Below are 25,576 nucleotides of genomic sequence, written 5' to 3'. Positions count from 1 at the left end.
CCAGTGGCCTGATTTTCTGCCAGCTATACAAAATGCCATTATCTGCAGTCAAAGGTGGCCAGCAGAATAAATATTTCACTCCAACACATTTCCAGATTCACAGGACTCAACATTTTGTTTCCCACTGAAATCAAAAATGTATGTGGAACGAAATCTTTAATCTTCCCCTTTTCAATCCCAGATATGGGAGAGAAATCAACGGGAAACCTGAGGATGGGAGCTTGGTTAGCCTATTTATCAAAATCCAGTGATTTCCCCTCAAAGACTGATTTATCAGCAAGTTCTGATCCCCACAGAAATTAGGGTTAGGGTTGGGTTGAGGGTTGAGAGAGTTAAAGACCCTACAGCTGCAGGAACACTGGGCTGGAAAGGGCATCCCATGGTGATCCAAGCAAGGCCCCAACATTGCTGCTCCTCCAACTTTCTGATCTGGAAATTCATGGTGATGGGGTTAGACTTAGGCTTAGCCTAACGGGGGATATTTCAGCCCCTTCTGCCGGGCTGAGATAAGCAGGAGGCACGAGGCTGCCACAACAAATGGGAGTCTGAAATAGCTGTGCTTTATGCAAAACCACAGTGATTGAGCAGCCAGCAAGAGCCTGCTGCAGTCCTCTCCACCTAAAAACAACAAGCTCCAGTGAACTTCCATCCTTCAGGATAAGATTTAACAAAGCTGTGGGATAACCAAACATGTGCCAGCATCATTCTCAAGTGACTGTGCTATTTAGCTTTTTACAGACTTAACTCATGTTCTGCCTTTTTTTTTGTCTTTTTTTTTTTTTTTTACTGCTGCTCACTTTGTGACTCATTGAGGAGAAAAAAAAAGCACAGCCTATAAACATTTAGGCTTTCTGCTCCTCTGACACGACTTGTTGTACATCTAAAAATGATTCCCACTTAGCACCATTTGCATTTGCAGCAGCACAAAGATTCACCACTCTGCTGTCTTTGTAACAGAGCAGGAAATACAACATTCATTACCCCAGTGGAAGCTATTTTCTTACTCTGTGAAATCAGAGGCATCATCTCATGCTGGAGAATTAGGAACATTAACAGGTAGGGTGCACTGGCCACTTTCTGAACTGAATCACCCTCCCAGAATGGAAACTTCAGTGGTTTTGACATCACCTGCCCACCACCTCTCCTTCTGTGGGTGTTGTCACCTGTGTTTCAACACAGCCCAAGCTACAGTGGCATAATAAAAGCAGAAAATCAATTCTCATGGTTAGACCTGCAAACCTCCCACACCAGCTCCCTGTGGAGTTCAGAGGGAACGCACAGGGAAAGGCAGCAAACACTGGTGGGGGGGGACCAAACTAAAAAGTGCAGTTTATTGTCACAGCTGAACACACAGTGACAAGGACTCAGAGTCATTTTGCAGCACAGCAAAAGGAATTTTCTATTTTTAATCTCTACATTGGGACTATTAGCAACAAACCATTCATTTGCACTCCAGAGTCTTGCAATCCCATCCCTTTCAAGTCTGGAGAGAGGGAATCTTGCTGCTTTAAGTGTTCTGTTAAAAACAGCATTATTTCCATATTGATCTTGGTTGGCTATACACTAAAGTACCAGATGACTTTATGCATCCAACTCTAGAGGAAAACCTGTACATGAGTTATAATTATTTTATTTATTAACCTACAAACTGCCCCTGACCATCATCAATGGCATCACTGATGATGCCAATCTCCACAGGTTCTTCTTTTGGTGAATGAGGAAATTAAAATAAGCTCAGGATGTGTCTGGGTGTCTCATTTCTGAGAGCTGCGGACATTTTAATTATCCCAACGTCTGGTGTTAATTTAGGAAGAGCTCAATGAGGAATAAGGAAAGCAAACTCTTCTCTAACACCCTCCCAGTGAAAAAAAGGCAGAGTTTTTACACTTTCTGCCTGGAGATGTGAGTACAAAAAGAAATGTAAATCACTGAGCTCTGCACAGACACCCGGGGGGGTGCAGCTGCCTCCTCTAATGGGGAACATGAATTGCTCCAGGACACCTTTGAAAAATTCAGTGTACACCAAATTCCTCTCTGTGTTCAACTCCACCTGCACTCAGTGTGCTGTCAGCAGCAGCAAGGAACCACTCAGTGAAATGCAGAGGCTTCAAGAACTGCCAGTTATTTAAGCTGTTGATGCCCAACTTCCTAATCATTGACTGCAACTAATTTGGAAGCTCTTGTGTATTTTGGCAGTGAATTGTTTGGGAGAAATCCTGATTGAGCACAGCTGGAAAGCCTCCCACCGTTTGGGGTGAAGTGCCTCTTACCAATTTCATCCAGCAGCTCTTGGGCTGATGAAGGCAGCTCATCAATGGTGGGGGGAGATGCCTCTGAGAGTGCTGAGACAGAGAAAAAAAGCATTCTAGTTAATTAGCAGTGATTAATCCTTAATAACTGTGACATAGGCTTACACTCTGATAGCATCTTGCTTACATATTTCATTTAGCACGAGCCTGGCTCATTCACATTTTATCGAATTTCCTTAAATAATTCCATAATGGAAAAATCATTTCGAGCCACACTCGTACATTCAGCTCTCAATGCTGTATCAGAATTTGGAGGCCAGGAATATTTACACTTCAAACAGAGGTTGATTTAGAGGCCAGAGTTCTTGGTCTGCAGGTGCAAACACAAAATCCACAACCCAATTAGCACCAGCAGTACATGGTTGAGTGCAAAGCGATTTATCCCTCTAAAAAGTGACATCCAGGAGCAAAAAAAGAAGGGGAAAAAAAGGGAAAAATAATTAATAAACTGCAAAATTTCCTTTCAAGTCTGTTTCTCTTGAAAACAATTTATTTTGGCTGGGGTTGGGATAAAAGACTTACCAGGTGCCTGCCTGGTGTTTCTCAGGGATGAAGCAACTGGTGGCAACCCAACCTGTGTGAGATCAACCAGAACGAAACACAAGAAGGTAAATTGAAAAACTGCTGGCCTTCAATCCTCTCCTTCAACATTCTAAATCCAAAACGAGGTAGAACCTTCAATTAAAGCCTGAGCTGACCATTAAGTTTTAAACTAAGCTTTTCAATCTGTTCAGAATATGAACTAGAGTAAGATTGATGTGTCAAAAATTTTGCTTGGGTTGCTGTGCACCCCTATTTTAGCTTTAAGATACCATCAGCTACATAATCTTTATTTCAACGCTCTGAATGGACAGTTGGATGGGAATTTTCTGACTGGACAGTTCCAAGATTTCTTCAGTTCCCATTCTCTGCTTGGAATCTTTCATTATTAAAGCCAGGACAAAAATTAAAAGCCCCCCAAAATTAAGAATTTGTAACCAGAGGCAAATCCCCACTGCCCTCAGAATGGAAATATGCACTTAATTCTAGAATAAGATTTTGGACAAGAAGCGACACCATCGGCAGAGCCACTTAGGGCAGCTCTGCCTTGTAAATGAACTTAATGAATTCCAAGTGTTCTGGCCCAGGAGCAGCACGACACAGAGCTGCCTGTGCCAGGTCAGCCACACAACGAGCACTCCCTGCTGTCCTGCCCGAGCAAACTCTGATTTCATCTTTAAACGACAACCCCAGCAGTGAAAATAATAAGAAAGGTGAAAAGGCAATTATTTTATACAAAACTGTCTGCAAAGACAACTGAGATAATTCTTTGTGGCTCGGGAACACCTTCAGTGCCAAAAAGATCCCTGGAAATCACTGCAGTGACCTTGGAAACTCTGCACTCCAAAGGGAGGGGGTTTGACAGAACAGAGCTGATGAGATTGGGCACATTTGACGTGCAGGAAAAGGACAAGCCCCTGATAAAAGGGCTCATTCAAGCCAAGCTTTTCACAGGTTTTTATCACTTCGCTGTTCTGGCATTCCAAAGGCTGGGAAAGGGCAATTCCTTACAGCCAGAGAAGGGATGGAGGGCAAGGAAGGGCCACTTGGAGAGCGGCCAACATTTATGAGCAAAAGGAGCCCAGATCTTTGTATAATCAGTGGCAGCACTGCCTTGAAATCAATCAGGACTTTTATCATTTTATCAACAGAGCCACGATTCCAAAATACTCACAGCGACCCACAAGCATTTCTCTACTTGCATTTATTTTTAGGGAAAGTATTTTCAAAAATATTTTCAAGGAACATCAAACGAATATTTAAAGTAACTCATGGCACAAGTTATTTTCTGACTTACAGGCTCTTTCAGTCCAAATGGGCAAACTCTTGGAGCCACCACTGGAATTTCCATGCTCCTCTCCCCTTCATAGGCTGTGGTGAAAGTATTGAACACTGTGGAGGAGGTCTCTTGAGAGTCAGAAAAGGAAGAATCTGAAGAAAATTCATGGCAGTGTTTGTATTTCTCAAGGGCTAATGGAATTTTTTCTTCTAGAATTAAAAAAAAAAGGAGAGGAAAAAAAAGAAAAGACAGAGAAGCTGGAGAATTATTTTTGGAATTTTTGTATCTCTATCACATTTCAACAGAAGCAGAAAAAAGCTTAAAGGGAACAGGCACCTGCACAAGAAACTCTTGAGAAACTGTTACCCATAAAAGAGAAATCTGATAACCCAGGAGTTCCACCTCAGACAAAACTTTGCCAACTGAGAAATTTCAGCCACTGTTACACCAAATTAATGAAGCACAAATGTTAATTCATTACCCTTAAGCACTTCAGTTCAACAAACGTTTATCACCTTATTTAACTTCTTTTCCACACTCAAACCATACGGAGTGCTTATTAAATTGCCTTTAAAATGCTGAAATCCACAGGTATCAGTTCGAATTTCAGTGATTTAAACAATTCCTGATTTATGAAGGCTGCCAAGTAAATATCTTCCAGAGACCTTTCAGGCAGGGTTTTTTTCAGCTGTGCCCCTGTAAATTGTCCTTTAATTCAATGTCTTTGGACAATGAGATTTCAAACAGGAACAGCAGCATTTCTTGTGGTTACTCACTGCAAGCCTGACATTTCTGCACGGTGTGAGTGGAGCTTCCATGATTCACCTTGATGATTTGAACATCAAAAAGTCCTGGCAGAAAGGTCTGGCTGGCACAGAGAGGTGAAATCATTCCCTGTGAATCCTCTTTTCCCCTCCCTGCATTACCTGAGCCCAGGGGGGTGCTGACACTGGTGGGAGCGTGGCTCAGCCGAGGTGTTTTACACTCCACACCCCTCTGGAAGTTCTGCTCGCAGGGGATGCTGGACAAATCCTGAATATCTGCCACTGATCTGAATTATTGAGAGATGTTCTGACAGTTAGAATGGCCACTTCCTGCACCTGTGAATCACCAGATCCTGCTATTTTCAGAGTCTTGAAATTTTAATTTCGTGCAGTCTTATCTAGTTCACTGGAACGGAGGGAGATGTTCCCTTTGAAACTTCCCACAGGAATCTGGGAAGGCCCAAAATCACCATCTTCAGGAATGTTGCAGAGGCAGAAAAGGTTAATTATTTGCTTCCCCTTCCTTTCCAGGATTTCTTAAATAATTCTCCTATAGAACCAGCTCAGGAAGCTGCCTCCAGAAAGTGCAGGAAATACAAATGTGAACCAAAAGGTGGAAAAAACTCCCCAAAGCCAAGGGAAGTCCTCAAGGGTTAACAAAAATTAATGGGTCATTAACTAAGACTAAATCTAGGTCTTGAGAGCATTTAAAAGAACGACTCTGATAAAGTGAGAGTGCTGAAGATCTGCACAGGCACTGACACACACCCAAGTGACAAAAATGAAATCCAAATTAATCAAACCAACATTTTGGGGAGATACACCCTGGATTACATCGTCCTCAAAGAGCCATGAAAAGAACAGACACCTCCTGTAATCAGTAATTACATGCAAATCTCCATTAGCTGTAAAAATAAATTAACGTTATTAGTTGAGTCACAAACATATTCTGCTATTTTTTTTTCCCTGAGAATCACAGGACTATTTCTGCAATAAAATTTATTTGGCTCCACACTAACTATTTGCTCTTTAAAGTGATTTTATTTCCCCATGCCATATGGAGAGAAGAAACGAGGAATCCTCACACTTTAATGGGAAGAAGCACAGACAGATTAACAACACGTTAATTACTTATGAATATGAAAATATTTCACACTAAGGACAACTCATTTACACCAATCTCACAACTTTTCACAGGAAAACACTCTCTCAATGCTCTGGGGCGTTTTCTCTTGGTCTGTCCCATCTCCCTGTCTTGCACCAACACAGAATTTTGCAGTTAATGACCAATTTGCTGAAGTTTTGCTATAAAATGTGGCTCTTACACATCTTTTTCTTGGCATTCTTCCTGTGGCTCCCACAGTGTTGCTTCTCGTGCTGCATCCACACTGAAATGAGGGAGGAAAGGTCATTTTCACCCTCAGAAAATGATGGAAATAGAAGGATTTGGTTTCCTTTCTCTCAGGAAGTTTAAGCACTACCTTCTCTCTGAGGTAGACTGAAGCTTTTAAAACTTATTGCTTAAACATGGACAGCAGTAGGAGAAAAAAGTCATTTTCAAGAGATTATGGATTTGTTTTCAGTAAGGAGAAAACTTCTAATTGACATTTGCAGCTTCAGAACAAAGCTGAAATTAAAACAAATCAAAATCTAGGAATACACATCACTCCATTGTTTCATCATCCTTTGATCTGTCTCAGACTGTGCTGAGCCCACTCAAGGTCAAAGAGGATTAGGCAGATGCTCAGAGAGCAACATCCCCTCTGTCCTGCTAGCAAAAGTTCCTAAGTGAAGGGAGCAACCAAAACGATTCTTTTCTATCCCAAAGCCAAGTGATTTCCACTGCTGGTGCCTCCCTTTGGCCCAGGGAACTCAGCTCCTGTGAGGGGAGGAGGGAGCCCAGCACAGGGCTCTGCCCAAATATTCTCCATGCTGGTAAAATACAAAATTTACAGGGCAAGAAACCTTCCTGTTTTTCAGAGGAGACAACCAAATCTCCAAGATTTCAGAGACTGCCAAATCTGATGTTACCCCCAGGCAAGATCCAGTGAACGTTCCTGCACTGGGCTGGGCTGATCCCACTGGAAGGGAGAAGGCAGGATCTTCATTGCACTTGAGCTCCACAACCAAAGCACAACAAAATTAAAGCAGATGACTGAAGCCTTAATTTGAATTATCTTTGCTCTGTTTAAGGCCGTGGTTTATCAGTGGAAAAGGAATTCTGATACGTACATGGCTTTTTCCCCCTATTTTAGCTCCCTCATTAAGGCAAAAAACCCCCACCAAACTCTGCAAAAGACAAAAACCCCTTGAGACCAGTGAAAAACCCTTTCAGTATTTTCTTGGCAAGGAGCTGAGTTATGTAGATAATCATTAAAAAACACCACTGGCATCTCATTTGAATATTAGATATGTAAGCAGAATTAATGAAGAGAGCACACTTTATAAGCTAATTTATGCCTGGAGGAACAATGAAAATCAGTCTCTACCTGGCCACAGGCACTTGGCTCAGCTGATTCACTCCCAGCTTGTTACTGCCACAGCTCTGTGGGCTTGGGCTGCAGAAGGGTATTCTTCCTCCTGAATACAAATAACAAATGTTCCCTGTTACTGGCTTTTGCAAGTACAAAAGAAAACAACACAACTCATTGAGCAGGAAATTGCAACTTTATTAAAATTCTTTTTCTGGTTTTGTTTGAGTTCTTGCGACCCTTGTTGTTATCGAGAGACAAATGTGTTTTAAAGATGCATTTTCATAAACATGGCACAGCTGCCAGACAGTCACTGAAGCACTGGGGAATATCACAACATTTACAAATTCGAGCTAAAAGAGACAAGAGAGTAAGGAAACAACAATGACTCCTCCATTATTCTGCACACGCACTCTGTCAGCTCTCACTGTTTTTAAGCCCGAGATCCTCCCAGCAATGAGAATATTAATGTGTAAGTACAACTCTAATTCAGTTTCCAGCTCCACAGCAAGTTGCATAAAAAGATTAAACTTAGCCCCAGGGTAAAAATAAAAAGGTTTCAAATAAGTTTTTGTTTTGGCTTTTTAACTGAAACACAGCAAGTACATAAACACTGCATCTGGAATTATTTCAAACCCAAATCCTGAGTGTCCTGAACTCTCCCAAAAATAATGAGGAATAAGAGATCAATTAAGCCTGAAGAATGAAGGTCCAGTCCTGTGACAGGAGAGCTGCTGGCAAAAGTATCAATGCAACCACTCTGTGTCCCTGCCTCAGAAGTGCTTCAAGAAAAAGGACATTTACCTGGAGCCTGAATTCCTGATCCTGCATTTCCAGGTAATTTCTGTAAAAATCCTTCACAAATATCTTCTGCTTTGCCCTCAGTGTTTGAGGCCTGGAAAGGGAAAGGCATTAATTAAATTTTTGACACAGAAGCTGCAAAGGGCAGGACAACCCTCCCAGGATGATGTTCCCAACAACGAGAGTGAAGAGAGAAACTTTTCAGGAGGTCTTCAAACAGCCCAGACTGGATTTAAAAGTAATACAGAAAAGTTTTGCAGCTTCCAGAAATCAATGAAGATTAATTTGCTTACTCTTATCAAAATCTTTATTTGCAGGTCCTATTTCAAAAGAAAAGAATAACAATTAAAAAAAAAAATCTCTCATTTTCCACAGCTCTCTTCAAACCAAATGGGAGCACAATTAAACCACGTGTTGTGGAACTTATGTCCAAAAAATGTTATTTTTACCTCTGGTTCTGAACTTCCCTCAAGAGTAGGAGGAAGGAAATAATCAGGAGTGAAGAATTCTTCAGTGACATCAGGAGGTGAATTAAGGGAACAATGTAATTCCCTTGAACATCCCTGTGAAAGACATCACCTGAGACGATCCCAGTAACAAATACACACTTCAGCCAACAAAACACTGAAATTCTGAAATTCTATTTAATTTGTTCACTGACTTTCAACCCACCTCCTGCTCCTCGAATTACCTCGGCGGTTGACAGAACAGAACAACATAAAAAGGGGGAAGGAGGAGGGGAATTGTTACTCAGATCAGCACAGGATGCGACACCAGGCTAAAGTTTTCCACGGATAAGCAGCTGCAACTAAATTCCTCGGGTTTCTGTACATACTCTAGAGAGATTCTCAGCTTGCTGAGGAAGGACTGAACTCTTATGAATGGCTGTTCCAGACTCTGCTTGTTCATCTGGTGCTGGGGACTGGCAGCTCCTCCCTAGGATGTCAGAATTGAATAAAATTATTAACCAAAAAAAAAAAAAAAGGTGATGTGAAGTGAGTGATCTGAGGCACTGCTGGAATATCAGTGAGAGCAGACAGTGACACTAATTGTCTGTCAGGAGCACGGAGAAATAATGACATTTAAATGCTCACCTCATTAATTAATCTAAGCAGGGGAACCTTGCCCTGTTCCTTTGTCCTGAACTTTTTCAAAAGCTTTGCCCACTGAGCTGCTACAGAAGAAGCAGCTGTGTGGTGAGACTGGAAGAAATAAAGTGTGAAAGCACACTCGAGGGTCTGAAAGCTTTGGGTTTCTCATGCTGATAACAACAATCAGTAATGATGAAGGTCTCCAAGTTCTCATTCCCTCCACCTATTAACACCTAATACTCATCTCTGTTTATGCCCATCAAGGAGTGACTGACCTGCTCTGAGATAAAAACTCTGGAAGATAGAATGGACAATTCTTGTAAAAAATCACAGAAGCAAAAATCTGATCGGAAATGGAAAGAGACAAAAAGAGAACAGAGTATTTTTTGTTTCTCAGCCTCACCTGTAGAACTCCTGAGTGAGGGCTCCGGATCACTCTCCTCAGATTCAGTTCTATCCTCACTGCCCAGGTCCCAGGGCTCAGCAGCATCACCTGGCTGCCACCTGCACCTCTGCTGCTCGTGACTTTTTGGGGCTCTAGCAGGGACATGCTGGGAGGTTTCCTTTACACTTTCTGCTTCACTTTCAGACATGCATTCACTGGCAGGGTATGGACAGCTGAGCCCCAGCCGTCCTGAGGCCACTCTCCGGGCCATTCGCTTTACTTCAGCTACACAAAAAGAACAAAATTATCACTTCACACCACAGAACCTGGACCTTCAAAGCATCCCCTGTGTTCCATTGTGCCTGCAGACTTGGAAATGCTGAAGTTAGAGCTGGTATGAGGACAGCCTTTGTCATGGAAAGAGCTAAACACTTCCTTCCATTTTAAATAAAGCTTAAAACCTGCACAGATTGATATGGACGAGTCTCTACAGGAACCGGGTTTGTTAAGTTTGATTCTCTATTATCCATGCCCGTGCTGCCATCCACTGGGCACTGCCATCCTGCCCTTCCTGAATCCACACACTGTCCAAAACCAGGCTAGAAATTCCTTCAGCTCCACAAACCAAACCACCTCAACGTGCCTGGGATGATTTTATGCCTGGAATGTGCAAGACACGGGATCCCACTCACTTGGTTTCCATCCAAGAAAGACCTCATGGAGCTTCAGCACTAAAGGCACAGAGACCAAGGCACAGAGACCTTCCCTCGTGTTAGGGTTTAATGCAATGCACTGCAGCAACATTTCTGATATTAATGCTGAGTTAACACTGATTTAACACTGATTTACTCACTCCTCCATTCCGACTGCATCACCCTCCTCTTCTCACTGTTTTTTTTGCTGCAGAACTCAGCCCTTGGTTTTGGATAGCACCTGCAATAAATGATTGTGAAATGCACAAACTCCTTCAGAGCACGAGCATATTGTGTCAAGTATTCTCCAGCCAGGAAAAGGCTCCAAGTTGTTTTAACATTAATTAGAGCACGTGTGCTCTCAGCCTTTTAACAACCCGGCAGAACCAGCAGATTGAGCTGCCAGAAGCTTGGAAAGCACCGACAGTTATGTGGGTCTATTACAGATTAACCAGACAAGCTGTACACTCATCTCTGCATCTCAGAGCTGTCAACTGTCTTCAGCTGCTGCAGCTCCAAAACCACACCATGGATGGTGTGGGGATTGTTTTATTGAGGTGATCACAATTTTAGACCTGGACAACAACCACTTTCCCACCAGAGTTCACTCCCTGACCATCACTGACCATGTCAGCACCTGGAATATTTCTGTTCTAACCTTTAGCAACAGGTCTTTCTGATTCAAACAGGTCATGAATCCATTTTAAAACTGCAACAGTTTTCCTGATTTGACCCAAACATTGAAGGAGGCATCTGTCCCCCTCTCTCCAAGATTAATCTGCACAAGTTTTGCCAGGTAATTTTAACATGTCCTTTCCACTCATGCTTAGAAATACAAAGAGATGACATTAAAAGCATTTCTACTGGGAATTGAAGGAGGCTGTGCCCAGAGAGGAGAACCACCTTTATTAATACCTTCCCAGATTGCTCTCCTTAGGCACTGGTGCAGTTTTGGACCACTGACCTCCATCCCAGAGGCATGTGAAATCTTTTTTAACACCAGTCTTTAACACAAACTGCCCTGTCACAGCAGCTCCCCAGCAGCTCTGCAGCTGACAATGACTCACAGCAGGCTCTTCTCTGTACAGATGGTTTTTGGCTTCCTGAGAAACATTTAATGCCAGCCTTGATCCTGATGTGCCTCCTTCTGACAGTGTCTCTCTCCAGATGAATCTGTCAGAATTAACTCTTCTATGAATAAGATCAAAACTCACCACTTCTCCTCTTCCCTTCTCGCTGCAGGATGTGAATCAGCTCCTCTCTGACACTGCAAGTTGAACTTTTCTTGGCATCTCGCAGACACGTGTGGGAGTAAATGCTGAAATGAGTCCAACAAGCCCTGATTCAGCACACACTGGGCATTCTGCTAATTACTGGCTGAGCTGTCTGTGAGGCAGCCTAAGAACAGGACAGCACAAACTTTATTGCCCGAGTTGTATTTTAGCTGCTCTGCTCAGGAGAAAGGACAACAGCCCCAGGCCTTGGCCTAGCAAAAACCCTGCCCTGCATTTATAGCAGGTTTCAGGCGCAGGCAGGCAATCAAAACATGCAGCTTCCAGGGGGGATGAGTGGACCTGAATGACTCAAGATTGTCCCCACAGGAAATACTTGAATTTCTCTCTTTCTCTTCAGTCTATGTATTTAATAATGAAAGTGATCCAGAAGCCCTTCCCTGTAACAGCTTAGGCCTCAACACAAAAATATTTCTCCACTGGCCTTTCCCTGAGAGTCTCACCTCCATTTTAGTGCAAGATTTGGATTTTAACCCCACCCTGAGCCACTGGATCAGTATTGTCCTGGGAGGAGAGGAGAGAAAGAGGAAGTAACACAACTGCACTGCTGAGCTGTTTTCATTCCTGTATATAACATGCATGAATACATTTTAAAGGACAGATTCATCCCTCCTCTTGGACACCACCCATCCCTACATCCCTTGGCCTGCTAAGAAACACAGAAATGATAAAAAGGCCTCCTGCTCAACACTTTACCTCCCAGTTTAGGCTCACTTCATCATCCAGGCCCTTCCCCACGCTGCAGCCGGGATCACGATGCTTCGTCGCAATTTTACTCTTCCACTTCTCATTTTGAATGGCCTCTATTTCCTTGGCTGTCTTGGGAACAGCCTGGAAGCTGTTTCTGCCTGGTGCCTGACACGTTATTGGTGGTGGAATGTAGTCCCTGGATGGTGGAGCTACAGCCTTGTGTAAAAAAATATCAACTGCAGAAAGAGGGTTGTTGGTATTTTGGGAAGCAGCATCAGACCCATTCCAGTGCCTTCCTTGAAAGCTTTCCTTAGGAAGCAGATTCATCCTGATTTCCTGGAGCAGCTCCTTTTGCTTTCCCGTGGCCTTCAGCCTGTCCAGTTTCTCCCCTGCCCTGCACAGGGAATCTCCTGCCTCCTGCAGCAGGCTCTGCATAATCTTGAGGTTCAGGGCACATTTGCTGATGTGCTGCTCGGTTTGGGAAGGGCTGCTCAGCCTCCTGCCAGCATCTCCTCTCACCTGTGACAGGGCAAAGGCCTCTCTCACCCTTTCCTCTTCTTCCTCATCTTCTTCCTCCTCCTCCTCCTCTCCAGTGAGCCTTGTGCTGGACCCTGAGGATTCCCGTTCCTTCTCACCCTCCCACGGGCTCTGATCTTCCTTTTGCTGCCTTTCTGTATCCTTTAGAGCTTGGCCTAATCCAGGTCCTCCTTCCAGGAAGTCTTGGGGACCTTCTGGATAACTGGCTAAGATTTCATTCATTTCGAAGCTGCACAGGCTGCCATCCACATCACTCTCACTGGAGTGAGAAGCTCTTGTCTGCAGTTGAGAGGACACATCGAGACTTCTGTCCTGTGCAGCTGGCGCTGCGCTGGCTGCTGCCTCTTGCCCCACCAAACCACTGTTCTCCTTGGGAAAAACAGAGTCTTTGGGGGCACAAAAGCCACCTGAAAAATTCAATTTTAAGCATTAAGTCATTTCTCCACAAGTCTGACAACCACGCTGCTTTTGCACACTTAGGAAATTTTTTTAGAAATTTGGAAATGCTGAAAACTGTACCCGAACAAAACAGATTTAGAGCCTTGAGTCTACATTAACAATTAAGTGGTAGCTAAAATCCAAAGCCAACTGCTTCCTATTTTCAACTTACAACATCATAAAATCTGTGAGTGCCCCCATTTCAATGATTTATGTCAGGCTGTTGTGGGCTGAGGAACACGTGAAGGACACGTTGACACCCTGCTCCAAGAAACTCACCAGCCTTGCTGATCTCTTTTCCCTGGAATTCCAATGTTCTCTTCTGGAAGCTAAAAGCTGATGCCCAGCAGATGTTCACATCTGCAAGAACAGCAGGTCTCTGTGCTTTGGACATTTCATCAGCGTGGCCACTTTCAGATTTAACCAAGTCCTGTAAAACAAAAACAAATGGAATAAAACACAACTGTATTTGACAGCTGTGTGTCCCTGTCTGCCCTTCTGAGGGGGGGTCAGCTCCATGGTCAGAACACTCAGTGTTGGAGCACTTCCTCTAGATTTAAGCATTACAACTTGAATCTGAATGGACACAGCGTATCCGTCACAGGTGACAATGCTGGGAGGCACCTTTAGGTCGTTTTTCAGGACATATTGAATATCCTGAAGTTTCATGGAACGCTTCCTCTGCTTGGGTTCCAGCCCTGACTTGACAACATCATAATAGATCAGGGGGAGTCTGACATCTGCTTCCAGCTGCTCCCCTGACAGGATGAGCTGCTTAACAGCCGAGTCTTCCACACCTTTCCAGGGAGGGCTCTCTGCAAGACACAAGTACAGAGTTTATGTCACCAGCTGTACATTCATGTTAATGGAAATTAAAAAAAAAAAAATCACATTATTCCCTGTCCATTCCCTAATTTACAACTGAAAACAAGCTGGCATCTCCTCCCTGTCTTACTCCAACAGTGGATGCTTTAAAGGGAGCTGACAGAAATATCTGGAGGAGAGTGACACTGCAAACAACCCTGCTCTGGATTCTTCAGTGGGATTAATTTTTAGGGTAGTTGTTTATCCCATTTCACTGTCAGAATAGTCCAAGTGAATACAAAACAGACATTATCTGTAACAACAGCAACAATAGAGTAACAATAACTCATCTCTAAGCTAGCACAGAGATCAAAAACATGAAAGCTGCACAAGCTTGTTCTGAACACTGAAAAGATTTAACTGAATGTTTTGCTGTGCTGGTAGGAAGAAGAAAAATAAACAGTGACAGAAATACAGAAAATCACTGTATTTCTCCCATATCCACCATTAATTTAATCTTTTAGCCACACAATTTTAATTTTTCTGATCATATTTACAGAAGTTCCCAATAATCTTTGTTATTGTCATTAATTTTTGGGGGTTTTTGCCTGGTTCATTTTTGAAGTTAAACCATCCCAGCCCACAGCTGTGGATTCACCTGTCAAGGCCTCCTGCAGCACTGCACAGAAGCTGAAAACATCTGATTTGACTGTACCAGGTTTCTCCAGGATTATTTCAGGGGAGCACCAGCGAAACAGCTGGACTGGGACAGGAATTCGGGTCAGATCACTGTGCTCTCCACTGTCTTTGCTGCAAAAAGGGAAAAAATTGTAAATTAGGACATAAAACACATTCAACTACAAGGTTTATATTTAGGAATTAAACACCTGAGTGTGTTACAGCTTTTAGTTTAAATACCTTAAAGGTTAAGGGCACGTCTGCAAACAGAAATGTGCAGTAAATGTCTTTTGGCAGGGAAAGCAACACCTCCTTTAACAAATTTACACTAAAAAGAACTAAAAAAGAGCTGAACATTTCCCATCAGGAGCTTTACAAACAGCCCTTTAGCTTTGACCGTGGATAAAACACAGGAAGCCTGTAAAAATTTGTATTTCCATGTGTCCAGAGGAGCATTTCAGTAATAATTTACTGAAGTGAAATGAGTGGGGTCTCTCACACTCTTTATCTCACTTAATTACCACCAGTCCAACGAGGTGTTGGACGTTCAACCACACCTTTCACAGCAACCCTGAGGGAGTTTTTCACCTCTCTATCATGTACTCCAGGTTGCAGATCTTGGCCTCCCCAGAGGACACAATTTGGATGGCATAGGAGGAGAGGGAGCGATGGATAAATCCCCGGGAGTGCAGGAAACGCAGAGCGTCGATGATCTGGAGCAAAATGTGCAGAATGGTCTCAGTCTGCAGCACTGGGAATTCTGTACGCTGGGGAAAAAAAACCCAAAAGCACCAAATTTGCATGGCAGGTCTTTAAACTTGATGTAAGAGAAAGTTGTTATTATTTATGATGGTTATTATTTGCTGCAGAAGGCAGCAAAGAGAGCAAACAAAATTAATTGGAGGAAAAAGAGGAAATACATTTGTTTGCTCTCAATACCAAACCAAATAACATCACCTTAAAAAGAAGAGAAAGATATCAAATGACAACAATAAAACACAGATAAATTGATTTAAAGAATAAGGAAAGAACCAGAAACTCAGATACAGACTGAGGATTTTGTCTTCTTGAGTAAAGATGTCAGATGTAGTCACTAAACTTCTAATTAACTATTATTTAGAATTCAAGCATCCCAGTTACCCTTTCATGGAGGATGCTGTAGAGAGAGCCAAAGTGAACCCTTTCATAGACCAAACGAGTTTTCTCCAGGTCACTGGACAGACAAACAGACATCAACTGCAGCAAGTGAGGGTGGCGGAGTTTGCTGCAAAGGGAGAGTAAAAAGTAAATTTACAAGGCAAATCTGAGATGAAAAGAAGAAAAGCCCTGGCCTGCTCAGTGTTTTTATCAACAGGACATGAATGTTGGGTTTTCATTGGAATATATTTCAGTGTAAATGCATTTTTCACCGAAACACTCCATTTTAAAAGATCAGGAGCGGGAAGAGACAGAAAATTGTATTTCTGATCTGGGGAAGAAGTGCAATCCCAGACTAACAATTCCCCCAAGGTTAATCCCATTCCTCCCACCCCTGGAGACCCCAAACCCCAGAGACTTTCCCACCTGCTGTGCTCCTGCTCTGCCAGGAGGAGATCAGCCAGGCGCAGCTTCCAGCTGCTCTGGTGGGGCTGGAAGCTCAGCTCCTTCACTGTCACTCTGCTGCCTCCCCACATCAAGCTGCAAGGAGAAGAGGAATTCCTACCAAATGCTTCCAGCAGTGTTTTTCCCAGTTATGTGGTTATTTACCAAGAATTTTGTGGTGCTCTGGTGCTGCCTCCCGCTGTCAGGAATTTTAATCTGAGGGTCCTGCTCTTTCAAATGGACAATAAATTCATCCTGCTGAAGATTGATGCAGCAGGGCAGGGTCACTGCCCCAAATCCCACCCCTTCCATGACAAGGAATCCCCCTCACCAAAGGCCATCAGCCCCCTGTGACATAAATCAGAGTTTTGGGGACATTAAATCCCCAACCTGTCAATTCTCTGGCTGCCTCTGAGACACACTTGCTTAATACACAATAATTAGACAATAGAATATTATTATAATTGTTACCGATAATTACAACAATTACTGGATACCAAAGTTTTTCAACCAATACTCAGCCTGCCCTTGCAACTCTCATTTCACCACAGGTTTGAGCAAGTGGGCTGAACACCTGGATATCCAGAGGATTTCCTGGACCAACATTTACAAGGATTAAATGCTGAACAACATAATCTGTACAACCCCAAACATTATTTCCCACCACAAAGGGATCAATACTGAAACACTGGCATCAATGATTAGCCATAATTGGGTTAATACTGCCTGTAGGGTTGTTCTTGGCCTCTCAGATAGCAGAGTCTGACTCAGATATTAATCAATGAACAGCAGAAAACAAGGTGCAAAGCAGGAAATGGGGAATAAATATAGAAGAGACGTGGAAAGTTACCCAAACAAAGCACTGGTACAACAATTTGCTGTGTAATAGTAACAGAGAGGGGCTAAAATCCCTTTAATTCCACTTACTTGGTCATGACCATGTAGGGCCCAACGCGGTAAGAAAATGCTGGTTCATCATCAGCCTGAACCACATCTTTCTCCCCAATAATTGGGAGAGAGGCCAGGTAGCCCAGGTGGCCACTGCCTGCGAGATAGAACTGAAACAGGGCATCACCAAAAGGAAAATCCCACAGTTCCCAAAATCCAGCAAGTTCATTAACAACCTGAGTGTAATCAAGGGCAGCATTAGCTCAAAGATCACCATGAAATCTGAAAAATCAGTGCCAAAACCTAAACTTCCCAGTGAAGCTGGAACAGGCAAAGCAGAAGTAGCCCTTAGGAACCCCCACAGGGGACATTTAACAGGAATTTCTCCAGTTCCAAACCAAACCAGGACCTGTTAACCACCAAAGGCCTGAATATTTGTGCCCTTCACGGGTTTGTTCCCATCTTTTCAGCAGAAATAAGAATGCACTAAAAGTTAAAAATAGCACAGGTGGGATAATTACTGTGAGGAATAGGAGATTCTGGGAAAAAACTGCTCTGGTATCATTGGAAAATCACTCCCCACAGCATCTTACCTTCCCAAAACCAAAGCTGTAAATGTTCTTGGCCACACTGGGTTGTCCTTTCAGTAATTTACCCAGAGGACTGTCAGCAGTTCTAAGTATCAAAAACAAAAGCAGTAGGAGTAACTTACTGACTCCAAGGCTTGGAGTAAAATACAAATACAGACAGAGGGAAAAAAGCAGAATTTCTGCCAGAACCCTGCATTTGATTGGTCCCACACACATCATGTGGATGTTAAAATTCCAAGTTATTGTGCAGCTCATTAAAACTTTTTAGGTGCACTTTCATGATTGTTATTTATTTAAAGCAATATAAATAAATATATATATGCATACACAGAAGCATCCTGCACTGCTTTTTTGTTCACAAGTTTGTATTTTTCCCAACATGTATCTGACACAAAATCCCCTGAACAGCTGGAAACACCCCCCAAGAAAGATCTGCAGTGACCTTAAAAAGTCAAAACCCAAACTACTTCATGTTACCACTTCAATGCTACTAAAATCCAGTGTTTTTAATGCTGGTTTCGAGTTTATTTAATAAAGTTTCTCTTAATATACAGATATTTACGACTATCAAGTTTCTGTTTGGAACAGTCATGACAGAAATAAAATTTATCACAGTGGATTTAAATCTACTATTGGCAAAAAGACACAAGAACTGGTTAATTCTAAGAAAATAGGATACGGAAATAGAATCTATTGTTACCCTTGGACAAGGCCACCAAACCTCGAGGGGCTGCAGATCAAGGCCTTTGAGGAGCCAGCTTTCCTGAGCAGATCAGAGGGAAAATTCCAAACGGCAGCCTGCATGTGCAGTGTGCACTGCTGGATAAATTCCAGCATCTGGGCAGGAGGAGGAGGGAAAAACAATAAAAATATGGCTTCAGAAGAAGAAAAACCATTTCAGATTCATAAATCAGGACTATTGAAGAAATAACTGGTTACTCGCAGTGTGGAAATGGACATTTTGAGAAATGCATTAAGAGAAAAAACTTGAGGAAAATCAATTACATGACAATGGGAGAAAAGCTGACTTCAAACAGGCCACAAAACTTGAAACTTCACCTACAGAAACTCGTAATTTCGGGTTTCTTTTTAAGAGGAGTGTTGTCATAACAGGAAAGAGGAGTTTTAAATCAATATTGCAGTCAAGAATAAGCCTTGACACAAATACCTGAGCACTGCTTTCCTTCCTGGCTGACAAAGCCCAGTACTGGGGAGTTTTCCCCTCTCTGTCGTGGACTCTGAGATCTCCTCCTTCATCCAGTAACTTGCTGAGGATCCACTGGTTTCCCGAAAAAGCAGCTGCATGGACTGGGGTGCTCCCATCGTAGCAGCGACTGGGGAACAGCAAAAAAGGTTCAGCTGCACTCAGCAGGGGGAAAAGCAGTATCCTGGAATGCTTATGCGCTCCCAAATAACAGAATAAACCATGAAGAAAGGAAAATTATTTCTCTATTTACCTCTGAGGAGCTTTGGCTAAAATACCAATGTGCACCTTAAGCACTTGTTCATTTAAGCCCAGGGAATTTTGTGTTTTACACCGACTAAACCCAAAGATTGATTTCTATTTAAAAAAAAAAAATAAATGTTTGATACTTAACTGATTGGCATCCGAGCCATATTCCAGCAGCACATCCACTATTTTACCAAGCCCCAGCAGTGCAGCAGTGAAGAGAGAGGTTTGGCCCATGGAATTCACGGCATCCACAAAAATTCCTGCAAGGAAACCGAAGATTCCGAGGTGGTGCTTGTTTTAATAAAAGCAGGTGGTTGATCACCACTCAACTGACTGCTCTGAGGTGCTACAGATATGAAAATACAGCAGCAGAAGTTCAGAAAAAAAAAGAGCAAATGATGTTTTTTGTGACTTTCTATAAGGATTGAAGGCACTGCTCGTTCACGAGGATTTTAAATAAGGGTTGTGTAAGTAACAAATGGTACTTTTATGTGTTGTGTAAGGAAGTAGTAAGTGCTTATACGTACTGTTTAAATCAGAGACATGGATGTATAAGTATATATATAGAGATATATATACATATGATGGATATATAAGGAGAGGTGGATGAGCACACAACACAGGAGGACAGAATTAATAAATAAGTAAGGAATTGCTCAGAGCATGGTGCTGATAACACCGAGCTCGTGGGTTCAATCCCCTGCATGGGCCATTTACTGAAGAGATGAACTCTGCTTGTGGGTCCTTTTCCAATCAGAACCCTCTGGGATTTCCAGTGCTCTGTGACTTTGATTTTACTCAAACAGGACAAGGATGGGTCTGACACTCCAGTGGCTGGGAGAGGTGAATTGTGGTAGAAATTAATCTGTTTTTAAACCCAGATAAAAAAAAAAAGGGCCACAAACCACTCAGCCCGTGCTCTCTCCCTCCCGAGCCCCACCACGAGGGCCGGGAACGGTCATCAATGGCGAGCGGCTCCTGCCCAAGCAGCGCCGCACGCCCGCTTCGCGCTCAGGAGAGAACACCCCGCTCCTCCTCGTGGCTTGTGACGCCGGTCAGGTGCGATCACTCTCCTCTAGTGACCAACTACAGAAATGATCCCTGAAAGTATAGTCTTAACCCGCTCCCCGCGCACCCACAGCCCCGCCCCGCGCGCACCCACGCTCAGCACACCGCGACACCGCACCCCCCACTCCCCGCACACCCGCCACGAGCCGGCGCGGCCCCGCCGAGCCCCCGCGGCCGCGGGAACGCGCCCCGAGCCCCTCGGGAGCGCCCCCGCCCCGCGGAACGGCCGCGCGTGGCGCTCTGAGGGACGCGCCCCCCTGATTTGCATGTTCTGCCTGCGCTGGCCAATCAGAGGCGTCCTCGGCGCCCGCGCGGTTCCGCTCCCGCTCTCCGCCCCCCCCACGAGAAGTGGCGCTGCCGCCCGAGCTCGCGCTGTGACGATTGTCGCGACACGACAGAAGGCACCGTCACAGCCCGTGCTGCCGCCGCCCCGCGGCAACAAGAGCCCCGGTAGCATCACCAGCAGCGCGGCACGACTGTCGCCTGCCGCCGCGGCGGTGCACTGGCTCCCAGCCGCTCCCGAGGCTTTCAGGGACACACGCACGAACCCACCACAAGCACCCCACAGAGCATCGTTTAATGAACTCCGGCCTTTACATCTCTGCACTCAGCCAGAGCACCCCGGACACCCGCACCACGGCCCACTGCTCGCTATAAAGAGCACAACATGGAGCGGTTTCTCCCTAACCGCCATCACAATCTGCAGCCTGAGCGACACCAACTTCCACAAGCGATGAAAGGCAAACCCTCAACAGATTCCCCTCAGTCCCGTGTCACCTTCTGATCATCACCGTTCATCAGAGACGACTCCACCGCACCCAAAAAGTCCCGCTGCCCTGCACTGATAAATGCATCGGGAATACCATCGGCCTCAACACCCTCACCGGACATTAAAGCCTAAATCCGTGCGGCTGCTCCCGCCCTCTCCGGGGATCGTCCACAGCGAGAAGCGGCGTGTTCCGTAGGAGGAGAAGGAAGCACGCCTAGCAGGGAACATCCCCCTTTACTCAAAGCAAGTCTTTTTTTAGAACCAGAATAAAAAAAAGGGCCACAAACCACTCAGCCCGTGCTCTCTCCCTCCCGAGCCCCACCACGAGGGCCGGGAACGGTCATCAATGGCGAGCGGCTCCTGCCCGAGCAGCGCCGCACGCCCGCTTCGCGCTCAGGAGAGAACACCCCGCTCCTCCTCGTGGCTTGTGACGCCGGTCAGGTGCGATCACTCTCCTCTAGTGACCAACTACAGAAATGATCCCTGAAAGTATAGTCTTAACCCGCTCCCCGCGCACCCACAGCCCCGCCCCGCGCGCACCCACGCTCAGCACACCGCGACACCGCACCCCCCACTCCCCGCACACCCGCCACGAGCCGGCGCGGCCCCGCCGAGCCCCCGCGGCCGCGGGAACGCGCCCCGAGCCCCTCGGGAGCGCCCCCGCCCCGCGGAACGGCCGCGCGTGGCGCTCTGAGGGACGCGCCCCCCTGATTTGCATGTTCTGCCTGCGCTGGCCAATCAGAGGCGCGTGCCCGGAGCTCCCCCCCGCCCCGCCGCGACCCCGCCCGTGAGCGGGGCTGGCGCGGCCCCCGCAGCCGCTCCTCCGCGCTGGGCTGGCAGCGAGCAGCTCCTCGCCCATCCCCGACACGGCGGCTCCACGGACACCCAGCCCCCAGGGACGCGACGAGAGCAGCGGCTCGCTGGCCGCAACGCACTCGCCCCCCCACCCCCCCCCGCCTTGGCTCGTTCGCCAGTGTGCGGAGCCCATTCACGCACCGAGGCGAAGGATTGTTGTTGCTTTATCCTAGTTTAGGCCAAGCAGGGAACGGGGTGGTTCACACAAAAAGATGGCTCCCCGATTATCAAGACGTTACACAATTTATACATTTTTATGAAGGCATCGGCATTAACCGGTTACAAATTGCATCGCTACATTAATTACTACTGATCCCTTTATTTACTAGCTATATCTCTCGTTTCCCAGGGTAATTAGTCCGCTTCTGCTGTTCATCCCTCCACTTGGGCCGGGGCATTGTTATGAGTAGGTGGTCAGTGGGTCAGTGTTTGCGATGTCCCACGGCTGGAAGGAATTACCTTCCCCCAGGTACTGCTCAGTCCTGCTGACTTCTCCAGACCCCATTCCTCTGGAGACCGCGACCCATTTTCCTTTAAACAAAATATGAGCGAAGCCTCCAAGATTCCTAACGCAATTGTTTAATCTTTGCTGCTTCGCTGTAGTCACTGCTTACTGATAAAAAATGGAAGAGTTTGGTTGAGGGGCTTGGAACCAGCAGCTCCCGCAGCACTGCGCGGCTCTAATGCACCAGAAAGTCTGATCCCTGCACGGCACGACTAAAGCCAGAGACACAACTTTAAATAAACTGCCTACTGATAGATTAATGCCAAAATCTGTTTTTAAACCCAGATAAAAAAAAAAAGGGCCACAAACCACTCAGCCCGTGCTCTCTCCCTCCCGAGCCCCACCACGAGGGCCGAGAACGGTCATCAATGGCGAGCGGCTCCTGCCCGAGCAGCGCCGCACGCCCGCTTCGCGCTCAGGAGAGAACACCCCGCTCCTCCTCGTGGCTTGTGACGCCGGTCAGGTGCGATCACTCTCCTCTAGTGACCAACTACAGAAATGATCCCTGAAAGTATAGTCTTAACCCGCTCCCCGCGCACCCACAGCCCCGCCCCGCGCGCACCCACGCTCAGCACACCGCGACACCGCACCCCCCACTCCCCGCACACCCGCCACGAGCCGGCGCGGCCCCGCCGAGCCCCCGCGGCCGCGGGAACGCGCCCCGAGCCCCCCGGGAGCGCCCCCGCCCCGCGGAACGGCCGCGCGTGGCGCTCTGAGGGACGCGCCCCCCTGATTTGCATGTTCTGCCTGCGCTGGCCAATCAGAGGCGTCCTCGGCGCCCGCGCGGTTCCGCTCCCGCTCTCCGCCCCCCCCCACGAGAAGTGGCGCTGCCGCCCGAGCTCGCGCTGTGACGATTGTCGCGACACGACAGAAGGCACCGTCACAGCCCGTGCTGCCGCCGCCCCGCGGCAACAAGAGCCCCGGTAGCATCACCAGCAGCGCGGCACGACTGTCGCCTGCCGCCGCGGCGGTGCACTGGCTCCCAGCCGCTCCCGAGGCTTTCAGGGACACACGCACGAACCCACCACAAGCACCCCACAGAGCATCGTTTAATGAACTCCGGCCTTTACATCTCTGCACTCAGCCAGAGCACCCCGGACACCCGCACCACGGCCCACTGCTCGCTATAAAGAGCACAACATGGAGCGGTTTCTCCCTAACCGCCATCACAATCTGCAGCCTGAGCGACACCAACTTCCACAAGCGATGAAAGGCAAACCCTCAACAGATTCCCCTCAGTCCCGTGTCACCTTCTGATCATCACCGTTCATCAGAGACGACTCCACCGCACCCAAAAAGTCCCGCTGCCCTGCACTGATAAATGCATCGGGAATACCATCGGCCTCAACACCCTCACCGGACATTAAAGCCTAAATCCGTGCGGCTGCTCCCGCCCTCTCCGGGGATCGTCCACAGCGAGAAGCGGCGTGTTCCGTAGGAGGAGAAGGAAGCACGCCTAGCAGGGAACATCCCCCTTTACTCAAAGCAAGTCTTTTTTTAGAACCAGAATAAAAAAAAGGGCCACAAACCACTCAGCCCGTGCTCTCTCCCTCCCGAGCCCCACCACGAGGGCCGGGAACGGTCATCAATGGCGAGCGGCTCCTGCCCAAGCAGCGCCGCACGCCCGCTTCGCGCTCAGGAGAGAACACCCCGCTCCTCCTCGTGGCTTGTGACGCCGGTCAGGTGCGATCACTCTCCTCTAGTGACCAACTACAGAAATGATCCCTGAAAGTATAGTCTTAACCCGCTCCCCGCGCACCCACAGCCCCGCCCCGCGCGCACCCACGCTTAGCACACCGCGACACCGCACCCCCCACTCCCCGCACACCCGCCACGAGCCGGCGCGGCCCCGCCGAGCCCCCGCGGCCGCGGGAACGCGCCCCGAGCCCCTCGGGAGCGCCCCCGCCCCGCGGAACGGCCGCGCGTGGCGCTCTGAGGGACGCGCCCCCCTGATTTGCATGTTCTGCCTGCGCTGGCCAATCAGAGGCGCGCCCGGAGGGAAGCGCCCGGCCCCGCACTAAAAACCGGCGGCTCTGGATCAGCACAACCCATTGAGATCTGTGATCCTAAAACCGAACCAGAACGGCACCAGGTATTGGGTTTCATTTACAAAATCCCCTGTTCCTATGTGGTACAAATCTGGTTGTCAAAATCCCCAGTGTCTAAGCCGTCCCTTAAGAATTTGGCAATCCCAATTAAAATCCCATTTAAAGAGAATATTCCAACACCTGACTTTCAGAATTTTAGTTTTACAATGCCTCTATCATTTCCTTATGAGCACTTTACTAATAAAACATCAGTTTTCTTTTCAATTAACTTATTTTAATACATTTTTTGATTCAAGAACTATTCCCAGTTAACTGAAAATGGCAGCTATAAGTCATTTTGTTAATATATTTCGCTCAGAAAACTGGGTTCTAGAAGCAGTATGCTGACTATTTTTTACCAGAAATAACAGAATACAGGAAAAAGTAAATATTTTCTGCCAGTACTTGTCTAAACTTAGTTTTTACCTTTCTTCAGAAGCTTCTTCACTTTCACATAGTTCCCTTCCCTGACATACTCATGCAGCTCAGCTTCCAGGGAGTCTCCTTTTATACTTCCAAGCTTGACTGGGCATGGAAAAGGGGGAGGGATGGGATGAGCCATCTTCTTTCCTGAACAGAACTGGGGAAAGGTAGGAAACATTATCAAGCTGCAAAGCACTGCAGCTTAAGTAACTTATTTCTGACTTCAGAACCTGTAGTAACTTAAAGTTATGGCTGCTTCCTGCAGGAATATCCAAAGACGGAAGGGGAAAACAGCCTCCTGCCTTCCCTAAGAGGTTCCTCTCGCACCGGCCGGTGCGGGAGCACAGCGGGGACGTGAGAGGCGACAACCAGGGAATCACAGAACCTGCCGGGTGCAGCGGCCTCTCCGCGAGCACACCGGCGGAACGCACCCAGCGGCATTCCCGGGTCGGGAATGAGCGCCCAGCCCCTTCCCAGAGCCCACGGCCACACGCGGCCCACGCGGTCCCGCTCACCCGCCGCTCCAACGGCCCCGACACGCGGGCAGCGCCCCGCGCATGCGCGGCGGCCCCGCCCGCCCGGTTCG

General features: G+C 46.6%; 1 protein-coding gene and 4 non-coding genes across 11 annotated transcripts in view; all 5 read right to left on the bottom strand.

Moving 5' to 3' along the window:
* TEX14 (testis expressed 14, intercellular bridge forming factor) overlaps nucleotides 1–25,572 on the bottom strand; it is a 28,482-nt gene extending 2,910 nt beyond the window's left edge. For 2 of the 7 annotated variants that reach the window (XM_032130097.1, XM_032130099.1), the window contains exons 1-26: nucleotides 25,506–25,572; nucleotides 24,994–25,147; nucleotides 19,429–19,543; nucleotides 18,999–19,164; nucleotides 18,531–18,667; nucleotides 17,834–17,915; nucleotides 17,280–17,410; nucleotides 16,335–16,448; nucleotides 15,912–16,035; nucleotides 15,360–15,538; nucleotides 14,752–14,903; nucleotides 13,914–14,104; nucleotides 13,569–13,719; nucleotides 12,321–13,258; nucleotides 11,547–11,650; nucleotides 10,494–10,573; nucleotides 9,659–9,925; nucleotides 9,000–9,100; nucleotides 8,614–8,727; nucleotides 8,168–8,258; nucleotides 7,382–7,472; nucleotides 6,218–6,280; nucleotides 5,055–5,179; nucleotides 4,147–4,337; nucleotides 2,832–2,883; nucleotides 2,271–2,342 (exon numbers count right to left, since the gene is read on the bottom strand). In XM_032130097.1, coding sequence (XP_031985988.1) covers nucleotides 2,271–2,342; nucleotides 2,832–2,883; nucleotides 4,147–4,337; nucleotides 5,055–5,179; nucleotides 6,218–6,280; nucleotides 7,382–7,472; nucleotides 8,168–8,258; nucleotides 8,614–8,727; nucleotides 9,000–9,100; nucleotides 9,659–9,925; nucleotides 10,494–10,573; nucleotides 11,547–11,650; nucleotides 12,321–13,258; nucleotides 13,569–13,719; nucleotides 13,914–14,104; nucleotides 14,752–14,903; nucleotides 15,360–15,538; nucleotides 15,912–16,035; nucleotides 16,335–16,448; nucleotides 17,280–17,410; nucleotides 17,834–17,915; nucleotides 18,531–18,667; nucleotides 18,999–19,164; nucleotides 19,429–19,543; nucleotides 24,994–25,129 — 3,967 coding nt within the window. In that variant the 5' untranslated portion in view covers nucleotides 25,130–25,147; nucleotides 25,506–25,572. Of the gene's footprint in view, nucleotides 1–2,270; nucleotides 2,343–2,831; nucleotides 2,884–4,146; nucleotides 4,338–5,054; nucleotides 5,180–6,217; nucleotides 6,281–7,381; nucleotides 7,473–8,167; nucleotides 8,259–8,613; nucleotides 8,728–8,999; nucleotides 9,101–9,658; nucleotides 9,926–10,493; nucleotides 10,574–11,546; nucleotides 11,651–12,320; nucleotides 13,259–13,568; nucleotides 13,720–13,913; nucleotides 14,105–14,751; nucleotides 14,904–15,359; nucleotides 15,539–15,911; nucleotides 16,036–16,334; nucleotides 16,449–17,279; nucleotides 17,411–17,833; nucleotides 17,916–18,530; nucleotides 18,668–18,998; nucleotides 19,165–19,428; nucleotides 19,544–21,128; nucleotides 21,644–24,993; nucleotides 25,148–25,505 lie in introns of those variants that run through there. The other 5 variants (XM_032130098.1, XM_032130100.1, XM_032130103.1 and 2 more) reach the window with 5 other exon arrangements.
* On the bottom strand, nucleotides 20,187–20,400 carry LOC116454178. Its single transcript, XR_004244032.1, has one exon. It is a non-coding gene; the product is annotated as a small nucleolar RNA U3 (small nucleolar RNA).
* On the bottom strand, nucleotides 21,406–21,619 carry LOC116454179. The gene has a single exon (XR_004244033.1). It is a non-coding gene; the product is annotated as a small nucleolar RNA U3 (small nucleolar RNA).
* LOC116454180 lies at nucleotides 22,788–23,001 on the bottom strand. The gene has a single exon (XR_004244034.1). It is a non-coding gene; the product is annotated as a small nucleolar RNA U3 (small nucleolar RNA).
* On the bottom strand, nucleotides 24,008–24,221 carry LOC116454167. The gene has a single exon (XR_004244022.1). It is a non-coding gene; the product is annotated as a small nucleolar RNA U3 (small nucleolar RNA).
* Nucleotides 25,573–25,576: the final 4 nt, after the last annotated feature.

This window comes from Corvus moneduloides, chromosome 20 (assembly GCF_009650955.1).
Source record: "Corvus moneduloides isolate bCorMon1 chromosome 20, bCorMon1.pri, whole genome shotgun sequence".
NCBI classification, from domain to species: Eukaryota; Metazoa; Chordata; class Aves; order Passeriformes; family Corvidae; genus Corvus; species Corvus moneduloides.
The sequence above is the reverse complement of the archived record's forward strand: the minus strand, read 5'-3'. Positions and strand labels throughout refer to the sequence as shown.